The 17567-nt window shown below is 45.9% G+C and overlaps 1 protein-coding gene across 1 annotated transcript; it reads left to right on the forward strand.

The window, feature by feature from the left end:
• The first annotated feature begins 7172 nt into the window (after window positions 1–7172).
• CCR2 (C-C motif chemokine receptor 2) lies at window positions 7173–12924 on the forward strand. Its single transcript, XM_032412176.1, has 3 exons — window positions 7173–7223; window positions 7374–7482; window positions 11073–12924. The coding sequence occupies exon 3, from the start codon at window positions 11084–11086 to the stop codon at window positions 12203–12205; it is 1122 nt and encodes a 373-aa protein (XP_032268067.1). The 5' UTR covers window positions 7173–7223; window positions 7374–7482; window positions 11073–11083; the 3' UTR covers window positions 12206–12924.
• The last annotated feature ends 4643 nt before the right edge of the window (window positions 12925–17567 follow it).

Consider the following 17567-nt stretch of genomic DNA (forward strand, 5'->3'; position numbering starts at 1 on the left):
TTTTTGATGTTATTGTAAATGGAATAGTTTTCTTAATTTCCTTTTCAGATTGTTCGTTGGTGGTATATAAAAACATAACAGATTTTTGTGCATTGATTTTATTTTCTGCAATTTTGCTGAATTTGTTTGTTGTTTCTAGGAGGTTTTTTGTGGATCCCTTGGGATTTTCTATATATAGGATCATGTCATCTGTGAATAGAGAGTTTTACTTCTTCCATTCCAATTTGAGTGCCTTTTATTTCCTTTTCTTTCCTGATTGCTTTGACTAGAACTTACAGTATAGTGCTGAATAGCAGTGGTGAAAGTGGGCACCCTTGTCTTGTTCCTGATCTTAGAGGGGAGGTTTTTAGTCGCTTACCATTGAGTCTGATGCTAGCTGAGGGGTTTCACAAATCTTTTATCATGTTGAGGCAGTTTTCTCATATTCCTACTTTTTTGAGCATTTTTATTATGGAAGGGTGTTGAATTTTGTCAAATGCTTTTTCTGTGTCAATTGAGATGATTGTATTTTTTTCTTCATTCTGTTATTGTTGTGTATGACATTGGCTAATTTTTCCTGTATTGAACTGCCCTTGCATTCTTTGGATAAATCCTACATGGCCATGGAGTATAATATTTTAATGTGCTGTTGGATTCAGTTTACTAGTATTTTGTTGAGAGTTTTGCCTCTATATTCATAGAGGATATTGGTCTTTGTCTAACTTTGCTATCATGGCAATTCTTGTTTCATAGAATGTGTTAGGAAATGTCCCCTCCTCTTCTATTTATGGGAAGAGTTTGAGAAAGACTGATGTTAATTTTTCTTTTAATGTTTGGTAGAAGTCACCAGTGAAACCACCCAGTCCTGGGCATTTATCTGTTGGGAGATTTTTTATTTCTGATTTAATCTCTTTATTTTTTATAGAACTTTTAAGATTTTCTGTTTCTTATTGAGTCACTTTTTGGTAATTTATGTGTTTCTAGGAATTTGTCCATTCCATTTCATTTCATTTGTCCATGTCATTGAATTTGTTAGTGGACATTGTATATAATATTCTCTTATAATCTTTTTTGTTTCTGTAAATTCACTAGTAATCAATTTCATCTGATTTTAGTTATTTATGTCTTTTCTTTTTTTCATAGTCAGCATAGAGGTTTGTCAACTTTCTTGATCTTTTCAAAGAACCAACTTTTGCTTTCAGCATGCATTACTTTAAAATATATATATAATATGTTATATATATAATACATACTATATTTTTATATGTATATATATCTGAATTGCATTACAAATTATTTGTCCACCCCAAACTTGTCCTTTCCCCACCACCAAGTATTTATGGTTCCTGCAAAGCCAACAGCAATTGGGCACATCTTCAACTAGCCATACTTGGGAAGGGTCTCTCTATCTTCTATCACCCACTGCCCACTCAGGGTGAGGCCTCAGTCATACCTTCCAATCAGAATCTCTGCCACATCCAGATTTGTGGGTTTCTTCTCATGCCACCAGAACCTGCAAAGAGCACTATTTGAGTTCTTTTCAGATGGCTACAGCATTGTACCCCTCCCTGAGACACCTCAGAAGCCACACTCAAATGATGTCAGAGGTGGAACAAGAGTAGCTATGGCCCCTAATGCCATGTCTGAAACCTCATCCTGTAGGCGGTCACCCCATCCTCCTCCTATTCACCACGCCTTGGGGGAGGGCAGGTGATGGTGTTGACAGCGAATTCTAGCTTCTGATTCCCCAGAACCAGCCCCCCACCCACTTCTGCCATGTCTTAGGGGTCTCTAAAAATGTCTTCCAAGTACTGTGTCCTGACCCATCCCCAGCCACGGCTTCCTCCCTAGAGCAGGCCACCTCCGAGGCTAAGGTCTGAGTCTAGTCACAGAGTAGGTCAAAACGTCTGGGTTGTAGAAGAACACAAGATTATCTCCCTACTACAGGGTTCAAACAACATCCTCTTAAGTCACTTGAGAGGGCTTTTTAGCAAGTGGATGTATTAAAGATTTGACTTCACCTTTATCTTCCAAAGTTGATTTGGTCTCAAGGAATGGAAACATCTCATCTACTACCTTTACACTCTCAGTTAATAGAGACTTAAATTACCTGTTTCTTATGACACCTTTATTTATTTATTTTTTTCATCACATATCCTTGTCTGCTCTTGGTTCACTGGAGATGGTGGTGAACTTGGAGGAGGAGAGAGAATTTCATGCTTATCTTCTGTTACTTGACACTTTCCCTTCCCAAAAACTATTTGCAGTTTCTGGCTTTCTTGCTGTTGTGTTACTTTGTCACTTGGGACAATAGTGGAAATAATTTGTATTCTTTTTATTATGGAAACATGACCAGAGCATGTAGGAATGTATAACTGGGTTCTTTCTGTGGGTATCATATTAGTCCAGATCAATGTTTTTAACCAAAACTGAAGATGTAAAATCCTAGAACTCACTAATCTATTTTAGTAGGTCACAGGAAGCATGCAAACCATAGAAACCACAATCAACCAAAGCATCTGTGTTGAAAAAAAGGCAAGAATTTATCTTCTAAAGGTGTCAACTGAACAAATCCATCACAGAGAAGTAAGGGAGTTAGTTACAAGGAGAGTCATCAGTGTAACCTGAGGCTGTTGATAAACATTTCCTGTCTTCTTGCCCTGGCAGAAATTCTTTGCAGCCACACTTTTCCCCATGTTTTCATTTAGCTGAATATTGGCATCTGTGCAAGGGGAGAGAGGTTCTTAGAACAAACCTAACTTTCAGCGTCAATGATCTAACCCTCAACTCACTGCTGACCTTCAGAGTACAGATAAACAAGAATCTTAACCTTCTCATGGCCGGTGTTGGTCTCGTTCTTCCCTCTTCACTCAGGGAGTGTGAACTGTTTTTATTTTATTTGCTTATAGAACTAAGTGTCCCCTCATCCCTGCCCCAGGTCACCTTGAGGTGACCACAGCCATGCCCACTATTGAGATAGGAGGCTGGTGACGCACTTTCCCCCAAGTCTGCTCAAGAGGCCGTACCTCTCTTCCACACTGAGAATTTCAGAACCCATGAACCCAGTGCCAACAGGTGAACATGAGGCTCTCAAATTGCTGGAAAAGCATCATTCCTAACTCTCTCCATGTGCATAAAGAATCTTAAGGTGTACTTACCCTGGTTCCCAATTTTCTGACTATCTGCATGGACCAAGTGAGAACATAGTGACCAAAAAAAAGTTTGACTTGATAGCTGAGTGGTTATTAGTCATGCTCCCCCAGACCCACTCTGATTTCCAGGATCCCAGAGGATAAATTCTTCTACTGGCTACATCACCTGTACCCCGCTGCTCCCTCTTCCTGTTGGGTTCAGGCACCGGCAGAAGGTCAGAGGACTTCTGCTCCTGCTCTCCTCCTGCCCTGCGGAAGTTCTAGCAGCAGCTGTATCCTTCTGCCTTCAGTTCTCAACAGGGCTCAGGTGATATTTATTGGTTTGATCCTTCAAGCATCCCACTAGTCTTTGGACACCTCACCCACCTGTTGGTTCTTTTAACCCTGCCTACCCTTCTATATGTACACTCAGCCTTACACTGTGTCTTCAAAACAGATGGCCGAGTGTGCCATCTGTTCCCTGTGCCAGAGATAAGCCAAACATTCAAATCCTGGCTCTGCCACCCCTTATCTCTGCGCCTCTCTGTTTATAAAATCACAGAGCTGGAGTCAGTGATGTCTAGTGTGAAGACAGAAATCAACAAGGGCAAAATTCCAGGGTCTTGACCTTCGCCATCCCAGATTGACTTAAAGAAACCGGCAGCATGATGCCAGAGTCAAGACATTCCATAAGTGGGCACGGACCCAGCATCACTGGGTGGGTAAGACCAGTTTTACTATTGAAATCTCAGAAAGACCCTTTTGATCCTCACTCAGAGACCACGTTAGGAACCAACTGGGGAACTTTTCATGTTCCTGATCAAGCAAGAAGCTATCTTCTAAGGAAAAATCTGAGGCCCTTCTTGCTTCACACAAAAGCCAGGTCTTATGCAGGATACATGGCTACAACAAATAGAAATCCAGAAAGGACCCCTGGATTGCACTGAGTGTTTTATTGTTGTTGTTGTTAGCTACTATTAGCTATCTGTTGAGTGCCTAGTTCTACCAGATGCTGTACTAGCTGCTTTGTATCCATTTAAACCCCACAGACCCCAGAGGCCTTATTATTCCTATGTTATAGTTGGGGAAATCAAAGCTTAGACATTTGCCAAGGCCATAGCATAAGGATCCTGACCCAAGATCTGCTGAATTCTAGAAAGTGCCTGGAGCCAACTCAGGTGACTCAATTTTCCCTGTGGAACCTGAGGAATATTCCTAAGTGTAGTTGCCTCAATTGCAGGATTTGTGCTGTTAACGATGATTTATGTTTTTCTTTTTTGTGTGTGTGTGGTAAAATAAACATAATGTGTATTATGTTTATACAACATAAAATCTTACCATTTTAACCATTTTTAAGTGTACCAGTTCGATGGCGGTAAACCCATTTGTAATGTTGCCAGCCATTACCACCATCCATCTCCAGAACTCATTTCATCTTGTAAAACTGAAACTCTGTACCCATTAGCACCCGTTAATCCCTCACCCCAGCACCTGGCAACCACTGTTCTATTTTCTGTCTCTATAATCTTCTGTCTCTTCCACATGTAAGTGGAATCATCCAGTCTTTTGTGACTGGCTTATTTCACTCAGCGTAATGTCTTCGAGGTTCTTCCGTGTTGTAGCAGGTGTCAGACTCTCCTTCATAAGACTGAATAATATTCCATTGTATGCATATACCACAGTTTGCTCATCCATTCATCCATGGGTGGACAGTTGGATTTCTTCCATGTTTAAGCTATTGTAAATAATATTATGGCTATGAACGTGGGTGTATAAATATCTCTTTAAGACTCTGCTTTCAGTTCTTTTGAGTATACAACCAGAGTAGAATTGTTGGATCACATAGTAATTCTATTTTTACGTTTTTGGGGAACCACCATACTGTTTTGCACAGTAGCTGTACCATTTTACATTTCCACAAGAGCACACAAGAGTTTCAGTGTCTCCACATCCTCACCAACACTTGTTATTCTCTGTTTTTTGGATAGTAGCCATTTTAATGGCTGTGCGGTGGTATCTTATTTTAGTGTTGATTTTCATTTCTCTAACGATCACTGGTGTTGAGCATAACATGTGCTTATTAGCCATGCGTATATCTTCTTTGAAGAAATGTCTCCTCAAGGCAAGTCTTTTGCCTAGTTTTGAATTGAGTTTTGTTTAGTTGTTGAGTTTCAGAATTTATCTGTCTAGTTTCAACACAGCATCTTCTGAAAAATGTCCCAGATATATTTGAGAAGAATGTGTGTGCTATTGTTCTTGGGTAGAGTAGCCCATATCTCTCTGTCAGATCCAGGTGGCTTATTGTGCTGTTCAAGCCCTCTGCTTCCCTACTTATCTTTCATCTGGTTGTCCAAAATGCACCGTTTTGCATTCCCTTATCAAGAATGGGGTGTTAAAATATCCAACTATTATTGTGCAACTGTCTTTTTCCCCCTTCACTCCTGTCAGTTTTTGCTTCATATATTTTGATGATCTGTCATTAGGTGTAAATGTTTGTAATCATTGTATCTTCTGGCTGTATTGAACCCTTTATTAATATATAACATCTGTCTTTGTCTCTTGTAATCTTTTTCAATTTAGAGTCTATTCTGTCTGATATTAGTATAGTCATCCCTGCTCTCTTTTGTTTCACATCTTTTAGTTAATATTTTCTCCATCCTTTCACTTTCAATATATTTGTGTGTTTGGATCAAAAATGAGTCTCTTGTTGATAATATATATTAGAACATGTTTGTTTTGTTTTGTTTTGTTATTCATTCTACCATTCTCTATCTTTTGGTTTTTTTTTTATTTTTTTAAATTTTATTATGTTATGTTAGTCACCATACAATACCTCATTAGTTTTTGATGTGGTGATCCAGGATCCATTGTTTTCATATAACACCTAGTGCTCCATATTTAATGCATTTACATTTAAAGTAATTACTGATAAGGAGGGATTTAATTCTGTCATTTTGTCATTTTTTTCTTTTTTTTTTTTTTAAAGATTTTATTTATTTATTTGACAGAGAGAGACATAGCGAGAGAGGGAACACAAGCAGGGGGAGTGGGAGAGGGAGAAACAGGCTCCCCGCAGAGCAGGGAGCCCGATGTGGGACTCGATCCCAGGACTCTGGGATCATGACCTGAGCCGAAGGCAGTCACTTAACCAACTGAGCCACCCAGGCGCCCTGTCATTTTTTTTTTATGTGCATGCATATGGCTTTTTTGTCCCTCATTTCCTGCACTACTGTCTTCTTTTGTGTTTTATTTTTTTTTGTAATGAAATGCTTAAATTCCCTTTTATTTCCTTTTGTGTGTGTTCTAAAACTATTTTCTTTGTGATTACCATGGTGATACATAGTTAGAACATTCTAATTTAAATTTATACCAGCTTAATGTCACACAGCTTAAAAACACACAAAACTCTGCTCTTTTATGGCTCTGTTCTCACCCCTTTTGGTTGCTGGTGTCACAGAAATGCCTTTATACATCATGTGCCAAGAGGAGGCTGTGGGGGATGGGTAGATACTACAGTGCCAAAAGTTAAAATCGACCAAAGTTAACTGCAATTGATCATCCAAGCCTCCTCCTGACAGTTGCAGGTCTTCAGTAGATTCCAGAGTTCCAGAATAGTTAGATAAGACAGATTCTGTCAGTGCAATTGTCTGGGTGGAGAGAGAGATTTCTGGTGCTTCCTATGCCACCATCCTCCCAGAATCTCTGTGGTGTTTTCTTTTAGAAAAACTTCTTTCTGAGGAGTTGGACCTAAAATAACTGAGGCCCTTACTGCTAAGGACATCTCTGATACAAGAGACAATTTTACATTCCCTTTTCAATAAAAATCTCCACCTAAAAAAAAATTTCCAATCAGATCCCAAATCCATAATGTCATCAGTGTGCATGGTCACATAAAACTCATTCTGTTTTCTCCCCCACCAACAACAGCCCCACTGTTAGCATTTATCCTCTGGAAAATTAAGTTCTGTTGTGCTCATTTCATGCAAATTATCACTGGCAGAAGAGAGAGGAAGATTTCTAGATATAGAGACCCACAAGATAAAGAAGCCCAGAGTCGTTAGACAGAGGAGCCGATGTACGGGGTACGCCTGACTCACACTAACGGTTGCATAAGTAAGATTTCAAAATTAATATTACTCTGGAGACCTCAACCTAGTGTACAATGTTCCTGGCTGGAAAAGAAGAACTATACCCTTCTTTTTTTTTTTTTTTTTTTTAAATCTGTACCATTACTTGCCGTTATATCTCCGCCTTCTTCTGCAGGAAACATTATTTCCTACTTCTGCACACCAAGTTTCTACCTTCAGATCTCTTTGATTCAGTTGCTGAGAAGCCGGACCCTCTAGTGCCACTTGGGAGAAGCCATCCACTGGTGAGTTGTGGGTGCTTTTTCCATTACTTTATGAATCACAGGCTCAAAGCATCCCAACACTGGAGATGCAGGGACTGGGAACACCCTGAAGGTTGCGTAGCTCAGGACCTTGGGGGATGGTGTTGGGGGAGAAAAGGGCTGGAGGGTGGTGTCTGCACCAGAAAGGTTGGAGAGGCCCAGATGACAGTGAACAAGAGCAGAGCAGGGTGAGACCACCCCACGGGGCTCAGGTGAGAGGAGAGTGCGCTAAAGAGGACAGTCACGAAAGTAAGGTCATTCAGGCTACTCAGCTGCTGCTTCTCTCACTCTGCCCCTCCCAGGCCCTGGGGCTTTAAAGAGCTGGAACTTTCTATCCCAAATATTCCCCCTCCCCGCTTCATAGTCCATCTATGTGATGGTCCAAGCCCTGAACCAAAATTGGCCTCTTTCCTCAATTCAGAAGGCCCACGGGGGCTGAAGTGAGGAATCTATTTTTCTGAGAGTCAGCTTTTAATCGATTCAGGATGCGTCCTGACACTTGAAAGTGACACCTTGCAAGTCTGCCGTGTCAGGGGCTAGGTGTGCCGGAGTGACTGGGGAGAAGTTGTGGAGGAGGAGGTGGCTGGTAGATGAGAATCCAGCACAGGTAAACAACAACGTGGAGAGAACACACGGTGGAAGTGGTCAGGGCGATTGGCCCCCCCTTCCCCCGATCTGAATCACCAGAGGGTCTGGGCTGTGCATTTCTGACTGACAGACTTCCTGTATGATACCGAAGCCCAGCACTTGAGAACCACTGGTCCAGTCCACACTTTCCCATCCAGATGAGGAGGCCAGCCCTGTGGTTGGTTATAGAACAGCCCAAAGGGTGTGCTGCACTTAATGGGCTGTGTGCAAGGATCCCCAATATCTTAGTTTTTATACGGTCTCCCACTGGATTGCCTGGGAGGCTAGTCCACAGTGGGGCATTGTGTTTCTCAGCAGCTTGCAGCCTGCTGGTTCTCTGTCATTCACTTACAGAAATGATATTTATTTAACAGACTCTAAGTGCCAGATCGGGCTCTGGGGCACCAAGATACTTCATTGCAAGACAAAGTTCTTGGCCCTTGTGGAGCTTATTTTCGTGTGTGTGTGTGTGTGTGTGCACGTGCGCACATGTGCACACTTCTGCATGCATAGGTGGGGCATTTTCATACTGGTGAATGTGTGGCTTTTAAGTCTAAATGCCAAAAAAGTTCAAGGCATGGAAGCATACCTAGAAAATTGTTACCTATTCTCTATCCATCTCTGCTCTCCCAGCCTGGAGATAGGAGCTCCTGAGGTCTTTTGTAACGGAATAGCCCCAGGTTCAAAATCCAGCTCAGCTATTACTTGTTTTGTAAATTTGGGAAAGTCATTTAACTTGTCCAGGCTTAAATTTTGAATTCTTCACTTGTATAATGTATAAACACTTGCTCACAATATTTTTGCAAGTATTAAACTAATGCATGCAAAGTATTTAGCACAGCACCTGGAACTTAAGGAGCACTCAATTAATGATCATAGACGTAATTTTTTAGGTGGATACATTTTTCCCCCAGAGCTTGATTAGAAGTCTTACTTAGTTGCAGCAGATTTCCAAGAATCTGGCTTAGTGAAATGAAAGATCTATGAGATGTATCAATCAGAAGAGAAATTGAAGAATAAGGTGTGTACAAAGATAAAAACCAATTCACAGTCACTACCAGGAAAGGGAAAAAAAAGAATATTCTTGAGAATCAAGCCTAATGATGTTAGATGTTATACTCAGGATAAAGACTTTCACGCATTCCCTTAATGAACATTTATTGGTGCCCCCTTTAGCCGGATGCTATATCATAAGAGCTGGAAACAGAAACATGGTTGGACTTCAAGGGGCACACAGTGTATTGGAGATCGTGTGATAAGGGCTTGTTTAGAGGTATGCATAGTGTTATGAGATGACTGGAGTGATTGATTAGAGGAGGCAGGTTTGGCTTCACAGAGAAGGGGAATTTGAACAAGAGGTACTGGCGGATGACTAGGAGCTCACCAGGCATTTTAGGCAGAGGGGCAAGCTTCTGCAAAACCGCTGAAGCAGGTAAGTTTGCAGGAAAATGGACGGGAGGTGGCTGGGGTGGGAGCACAGGACCTGGGGTTTGAGAAGTGACTGGAGACGAAGCTGGGAAGACATGAGCGTAGACAAGACTGACGAGTGGTCTGGGCATTGCCTTTGAGGTCCTGCCACATACAATGTGTGGGACCACTGTGGTTTTCAGCTGAGAAGCGCACGATCCCATTGCAGTGTTGGGGAGGACAGGTTGAGAAGGAACATGGTCAGGAATAAGCTGCGAGCAAGACCACAGCAAAGATGGAAGTGGGGAGGGTCTGAGGCAAGACAGTGGCAGCCTGACAGAGGTGCAGAGGGGCTGAGCCCCGAGGTGTTTATGAGGTAGAATTCACATGACAATGATCATGACAGCAGTAGTAGAACTGAGTATGGCTCACGGTAGGTGCTCAGTGAATGCTGGTTAAATGGGTCAACCCACGGGGAGGTATGCAGAAGGCGATGGGAAATTCAACTCTGAGATGTAGGGGTTGAAAGGTGAGACTGGAAGGCAGAGCTTTAGGATGCATTGACATTCAGGGTGCCTAGAACCCCGTGATTAGACAGCACGACTCAGCAAGGACTTGGGGGCGAGAATAAAGAGGTAGCAGGTAAAGAGGTGGAAGCCAAGGATGGTGCCTGGGGGCTCTCGCAGGGGGGCAGGGGAAGGAGACACCAACCAAGAAAATGAATAAGGAGGCCCAAGGCAGGCACTAACCTCCCAGAAGGCACAAGAGTTTTGAATGGAAGAACTTAGCAGAAGATCCAGTGCTCATCGAGGATGAAGCTGAAGCAGGCCCAGGGCATTTAGTAGTTGGGTTGCCATGGCAACCTTGCCCAGGAAGCTTTGGCTGGGAGATGGAGGCAGAGAGTTGAGAGTTAGTTAGAAGGCGTTCGGCTGCAAGTAGCAGAACATGGAACTCACAGTAGCTTAAAAACGAGGGCTTATGTTTTTCAAATCACAAGACGTCAGAGGATGAGCAGTTCAAGGCTGGGCTTACAACTTGGTGGCGCTGGGACTCGGCCTCGTTTTGCTCCATTCTCTGAGTCTTTTGTTCAGGGTCCCAAACACCAAGCCCTCACAAGACAAGCTCGAGCAGCAGAAGGGGCAGGCCCGGGTTTCTGCTGCATCTCTCCTGTCGGAGAAGAGCGTTCCCAGAGGCCCCCTCACACAGTGCCCTTCCTTGTTGTCCTCCGGGCACGGGTCACCGGCCCGTGTACCCCCCAGAGAGGATGTAGAGCAGTAAGTATGCCGTGCGGGGAATTACACGACGCGAGTTGGGTCCTCCGGGAAGGCCTGGGGTGTTGAGAAATGGCTGGTGGGGAGACAGCTAGCGTCTGCTCCCAGGAATAAAGGGAAGTGATCAGCCGACACACGAGCTTTCCAGGACACGGCCGCGAAGCAGAGACGAAGACCAGGCCATCGCTGACACGGAGCGAGGGTATTTTTAAGCTGGGGGACAGCAGCGGTTACGTGGCGTGTTAGCAGTTTGTTCTCTGATTACAGGACGGAGAAAGATGGGTGAGAATGGCACGTTTCCCCAGGCCAGCCACAACATGCTGTCCACATTGCATTCTCTGTTTACAACCAACATCCAGGGCAGCGATGAAGAACCCACCACCATTTATGACTATGAATACAGCGCGCCCTGTCAGAAGGCCAACGTGAAGCAAATCGCAGCCAGGCTCCTGCCTCCGCTCTACTCGCTGGTGTTCATCTTCGGCTTCGTGGGCAACATGCTGGTCGTCCTCATCCTCATCAACTGCAAGAAGCTGAAGAGCATGACGGACATCTACCTGCTCAATTTGGCCATCTCCGACCTGCTCTTCCTTCTCACCATCCCGTTCTGGGCCCACTACGCCGTACACGGGTGGCTCTTGGGGGAGGTGATGTGTAAGTCATTCACCGGGCTGTATCACGTTGGGTATTTTGGCGGAAACTTCTTCATCATCCTCCTGACCATCGACAGATACCTGGCGATCGTCCACGCCGTGTTCGCATTAAAGGCCAGGACAGTCACCTTTGGGGTGTTGACAAGCGGGGTCACCTGGGTGGTGTCCATGTTCGCCTCTCTCCCCGGGATCATCTTCGCGAGAGTGGAAAAGGAAGAAGATTTTATGTCCTGCAGTTCTCACTTCCCAAAAACATGGAAGAGTTTCCATACAATAATGAGGAGCATCTTGGGCCTGGTCCTGCCCCTGCTTGTCATGGTCATCTGCTATTCGGCCATCCTCAAGACCCTGCTCCGGTGCCGAAACGAAAAGAAGAGGCACAAGGCCGTGAGGCTCATTTTCGTGATCATGATTGTTTACTTTCTTTTCTGGGCTCCCAACAACATCGTGCTTCTCCTGGTCACCTTCCAGGAGTCCTTTAACGTGAGCAACTGTCAGAGCACCAGTCAGCTGGACCAGATCATGCAGGTGACGGAGACCCTTGGGATGACACACTGTTGCGTCAACCCCATCATCTACGCCTTCGTCGGGGAGAAGTTCAGAAGGTATCTCTCCACATTCTTCCGAAAGCACATCGCCAAACACCTCTGCAAACAGTGCCCAATCTTCTATGGGGAGACCGCGGATCGAGTGAGTTCCACATACACACCTTCCACAGGGGAGCAGGAGGTCTCAGTTGGCTTGTAAATGAGTAGCAGTTTGCTTCTTACTTTTAAGAGGGGACAGCAATCTGTATGTGATAATAAAGCCTCAAGGGTCTGTTGCAGAAGGGAGGCCTGTGAGCTTCTGAGGCGATAGCACGCTCAGGAACCTCAGGGTCGTGCGCACCAAGACAGATTTTGTCCCTCCCTACGTGACCAAGGCGCACTCAGGGGATAGTCCAGAACAACTGTGGGTAGAGACTGTGACTTCTCCAATGAGCTCCTCCCAGTTCCTGGAAAACGCCATACCTGGAAAATGCTTATGTGCTTCTCCCGACCTTCACCTTCTCTTCACTGGCTCTGCAATGCTATCCCTTTGGTCAGGGGTCCAGCTGGAGGTGGGGAGGGGGGCAAGTGGGCATGGGTGGATGGCGTGAGGGCGCATGGGGTCAGTGTCAAGTGCCAGGAGGTGTGGGCATGGCTGAGCCTGGGTGAGGAGGATGGGAAGGGCTTCGTTGGTCCAGCCAGACAGCAGTGCCGCCCCCAGGCCCTGTTTCCCACCCATTATTAACCTGGAAGGCCCCACCTGCTCAGGGAGAGCATGGGAACCCCAAGAACCCTCCGAGAGCTTCGTTTGGGTCCAATCATCCTCTTCTGTGTAAGTACATGACACATTTTTGCTTTGTTGCCATTTATCTGTGACAACCACGCAGCCTACTTTTGCAATCTATTAAATATCATGCCCCATTTTTCACATGCGTCGTAAGCCACATGCCCCTATGTAAAAATGTATGAACATGTTTGTTTATAAAATCTGTGTAGTCTATAATGAGATGAAAAATAAAAGCCCTCGTTTGGGCTGTGCAGGGAAAGGGGAGGTTTGCAGGTGGTGATGGGGAGAAGGCGTGAAGGCGGATGACTTCCTGCATCAGGAACTGTAGCAAGAGCTCTGGAAGCTGTGTGGGCGCACACGCCGCCCCCCACCCCCCGCAGCAATGTGTCCAGAATCGGCTAGGAGAGGCCAGGGAGGATGCGTCCGAACCCGTAGAGGCCTCGGGTCTTTGGACCTGACTGTGTTTATCTTCTTGTTACCTGTCCCTGCTGCCCTGGCCCCATCTGCGCGCCCCCCCGCCCCGAGACTTCATCACATCACTCTTGCCCGAAGGATTGCCCTGCCCCAGAGCCAGCTCGAGGACGTCCAGGAGAGTGGCCTTGGGGAGTAGAAAACGGTGCAGCCAGAACCCCTCCATGGGCCCGGGAGAGGGGGAAAAACCGGGGGGTGCCCTGGGGTGTGTCGCCAGGGCAGAGAAGGAGCCGGCAAAGATGACAGAGGCCCCCGCCTTGGAAGTCATACCCTAGCCTGTGAATCTCGGGGTCTAATCGGCCAGATGGGGTGGACCTACACGAGGAAGACTCTAGACGGGGTTGGGGTAGAATGTTTTCCAAACTACCTTCCAGCAGCTCATTTTTGGATCCAGGCATAGAGTTTGCATATGTAAAAATAATAATAATAAAGTAAAAATAAAAGTAAAGCTGAAACTGTAACTTGCAAATGGGGCAGAGTATCATTTTAAGAGTTGCTATTATGTCAAGCCTGAAAATACCGTATTAATCCCAGAGAGAATTCTGGTTTTGAGCTTAGAAAGTTGGAGCCTGTGGTATGTTTGGGAGACTACCAATTCAACATGAATAGTTGTTGATCAGGGAGTCCAGGGTCTGGTCTACGGGCTTACTAGCCCATGGCGATGTGGCGTCTAACTCGTACCATTTGGATCATAGCCCACGCTGCACAGGGGCATCTCGACCGGGTATTTATTCTCCCAGCTTTGCGGCCACAAATCCTTCATATCATTATGAAGTCTAGGAGGTCATGGGTTTGATCGTGTTCAAATGCTTCTGTGCTCTGCCAATGTCATTCATGTTCAAACTGTCCAATTTGGAGTGGGAACTCCTAAATCACACTGACCCCTAATCGAACTTTTAAACCCGATTTGTAAAGGGGAGGAGTTGGCTCACTTAAGTCAGCAAAGACTCTTATCTTGGGTGAGCCAAGTTAAGAAGGTACACCTGGGTGACCCAGTGCATTTCTGATCTGACACAAGCAGGAAACACAGGGCTTCTGGAACCTGGCAGCTCGAGAGCTGTAAGCGACGATGGTTTTCCTTTCCTGCTTCACGGCTAGAGAAGGTTTCAGAAAGAAGTGTGTGTGTTTGGGGTGGGGAGAGCAGGCTTTGCCTTCCGGTATTTGTAGTATCCTCATGAATGCATGAAATTTTGTTTGGATGATGAAGTGTAAATATTAGGGTTTTTTTTAAGCTATGATTCGGAAAATGAGTTAATGCTCTAACTACACTGTTGTTTACAAAACTACCTGATTAGCGACTCCCCATTTTCTCCTACCCACCCCCCAACCCAGCCTCTGGCAACCACCATTCTACTCTTTACATCCATGATTCGGACTATTTTAGGTACCTCGTGTAAGTGGAATCATGTAGCATTTGTCCTTCTATGACTGGTTTATTTCACCCAGCCTAATGTCGCAAGGCTCACCCATGTTGCTGCACATGGCAGGACGTCCTTCTGTGTAAGGGTGAATAAAATACTCCATTGCATGTATATGCCGCATTTTCTTTATACCTTTATCAATGTGCATAAAATTTCAGTTTTACAAGATGAGAAGTTCCAAACATCTGCTTACAACATTGTACCTGTTGATACAATACTGTATGGTACATTTAAAAATCTGCTGAGAGGGTAGATGGCCTGTTAAGTGTTCTAACCATAATAATAATAATAATAAAAAGCCTGCCTGTTTTGTTATTCTGTGGTGTGGTAGGTTGTCTTACTGTTCTCCACTTTTCACTCCTTCCCCTGTGTGATGACACATGCCTGTCCCTGCGGTGTGACTTATGACTTAGAGTGTGCCCTGCAGGTATCCTCCTCCATCCACAGAAGGCTCGGCCACTAAAGAGTGAGAGGAAGTGCCATCTGCCTCACCCACACAGAGTGATAGAGGTGGTTGGGCTGAGACTCTGGCTCTCCCTGCTCAGCCACGGGAAGGCCCATCCCAGGCCACAGCGGGTGCCGTGGCAAGCGAGCAAAGAGACCCAGAGAACAGAGCCAGAGCCCCGGCCACACACGGCAGCCACACGTCATGGGAGCAAGAAGTCCACGCTTGCTGCTTTAAGCCACTGAACTGTGGGGGCTGTTTCCCAAAAAGCACAAAGGCTAATTAGTACATATGGTACATAGTGGCTTCATAAATAAAATTTGGAAAAGTATCCATTTGTTATTCCATCAGGGAGTTCAATGCGGCCAACACCCCTGACGACCTATCATGTGCCAGTCTGGGCCAGGCACATAAGGATGGGTGTGTTAATTCCCACGTTCTTAGGCCCCTCTAAGTGCAGGGACTGGGGAGGGGAGGAGGGGTAGAGAATGGGGTATTTGTAAATCACCAGGCACCATGCAAAGCACAGAAGTAGAGGCATATGTGAAATGTTCTGAGAGCCCAGAGGAGAGAGTCACTAACTCACTGATAGTCCCACGTCACGGTAGTAATAGCTGTGGTAGGAATTTATTGCCACCAAAGAAACCGCTACTTAAAAGCTGCTGACTATTTCCATTTCTAGAAGGGGAAACCCTGTCTTCTTTATTCCGAGGAAAACGTTTGAGTGGACTGTTGGAGTCAAGCAGGTGTCAGGGAAGATCCTCATTTCCAGGGATGGGTGTCTTTAAGATTTCTGGTGGAGCTGGGGTCTTGGCAGGGCCCGCCCAGTGCCATCCTCCACGATGCGTGATGCTCAAAGGCCCTGCGGTCTCCTGGGAGTGAGCCACCCAGACCCCATCCTTCTCTACTTTGCCTTCTTCTCATTATTAGGATTTCCCTAACAAACTGAAATGGCTTCAGGGTTGATTAGCCAACAGCAGCGAGGGCCACCAAGGAGCACCCAGAGGAGGCTCGTCAGAGAGAAGAGGCCTCTGGGTTGGTGAGCTGACCTCTGTGAATTTAGGGGAGGGTTGGCCCTGGGTTTGGTGAGTGACTGAGGTTGGAAATGTCTTGAGACATTGTCACTTTGACACTATGTCTGTGTTCTCACATCCTCGGGACCTCCTTGCTGCCTCACCGCTGTGCCCTGTCTCCACCATCTCCTCTCTCCAATCCCCTCTTCTTCTGCTCAGCTGGCCTGCTGCCCAGAGGATGCCCCACCCAGCAAGGAGGTGCCGGCCTCCCCTTCTGGCAAGCTCCCATTCCTCACGTAATTCTCTCAGACCCACTTGGCTTTGAGGAGAGGACCCCCTTTCACCTCCCCATCAAGCCCGCCCATTTCTAGAACCCTTTCCTGCCCAAATCTGTCTCCTTACAGGACAGGGGTGCAAGGAGTGGACATGACAACCAGGGGCACAGAGCTGATTCTGTCACTCTAGTAAGCCCCCAAGGAAGATGTGTGACCCCAGGTGTCAGTGGTTTTCCTTAGAACTGTAGGGTACTTAACACCTCTCTGCCCTCAGCCTTGGGCCATAACTGCCAATTCTGGGGCAACAGGAAAAGTCCTTTATGATATCCTGTTTTGCATAGAGCTGAAGACAGAAGTGCAGATGTGATCCGATCTGAAGTCACAGTGGGCCTATTTACATGCCTTCCTCGGTGCACTGCATTGCATTAGCTCTATGTCTGGGCACTGATTCGAAAGAAATGCTCCAAATGCATAGAGCAGACTTCCCAGCTGAGTTAAAGGGTTTCCACCACATCTGGACATATCTAATAAGCGAGGAGGTAGACAGCCTGCAAGTGTTCACTTGGTTTCATGATTTGCACAGGGCATGGGGGATGTGGTGCAGGGGCTGGGAAGGGGGTCATTCCGGGAAGGACCTGGAGGACAGAGACATCAGGGGTTGAGAGGACGGTGCAATGACCCCCAGCCCCATTCACCATGAAGTGGATCTGAGGCCAAAGGTGAAGCGGTGTGGGAGTCATGGGACCCTAGCATCATTGCTCAGACACACAGGAGGCAGGGAGGGATTCTTCCTCTTTCTTTGAGGACCATGGGGATTCTCTGACTTTCTTGGTGAAGGTGGCTTTGGGGACACTGGGAGCGCCCTCCTTGGTGGGGATATCAGAGCACTGGCAGCCACACTGAGAACCGGCGGCAGTCCATAATAGTGGATCAATGGAAAGAGCCTGATGTCTAATAACAGAACTCTGGCAAATATGGTTATGGCAATACACTGAACAAAAGAAGCCAGACCCAGAAGAGGATAGCATCTATGATTCCATCTACATGAATTCAAAGGAGAGGCGCCTGATGATCCATGGTGACAGAAGTCAGGTGGCCCTTACCCCTGGGTGTGGCGTGAGGGCACCTTCTGGGGTGAGAGAATGATGCTCTATCATCTTGATCGGGGGC

The sequence above is a fragment of the Phoca vitulina genome, unplaced genomic scaffold (assembly GCF_004348235.1).
Source record: "Phoca vitulina isolate PV1807 unplaced genomic scaffold, GSC_HSeal_1.0 scaffold13, whole genome shotgun sequence".
In the NCBI taxonomy this organism is placed as follows: domain Eukaryota; kingdom Metazoa; phylum Chordata; class Mammalia; order Carnivora; family Phocidae; genus Phoca; species Phoca vitulina.

Excerpts from the sequence above, each read along its gene's own strand:
- CCR2 (XM_032412176.1), top strand. The coding sequence starts at position 11,084 with ATGGGTGAGAATGGCACGTTTCCCCAGGCCAGCCACAACATGCTGTCC.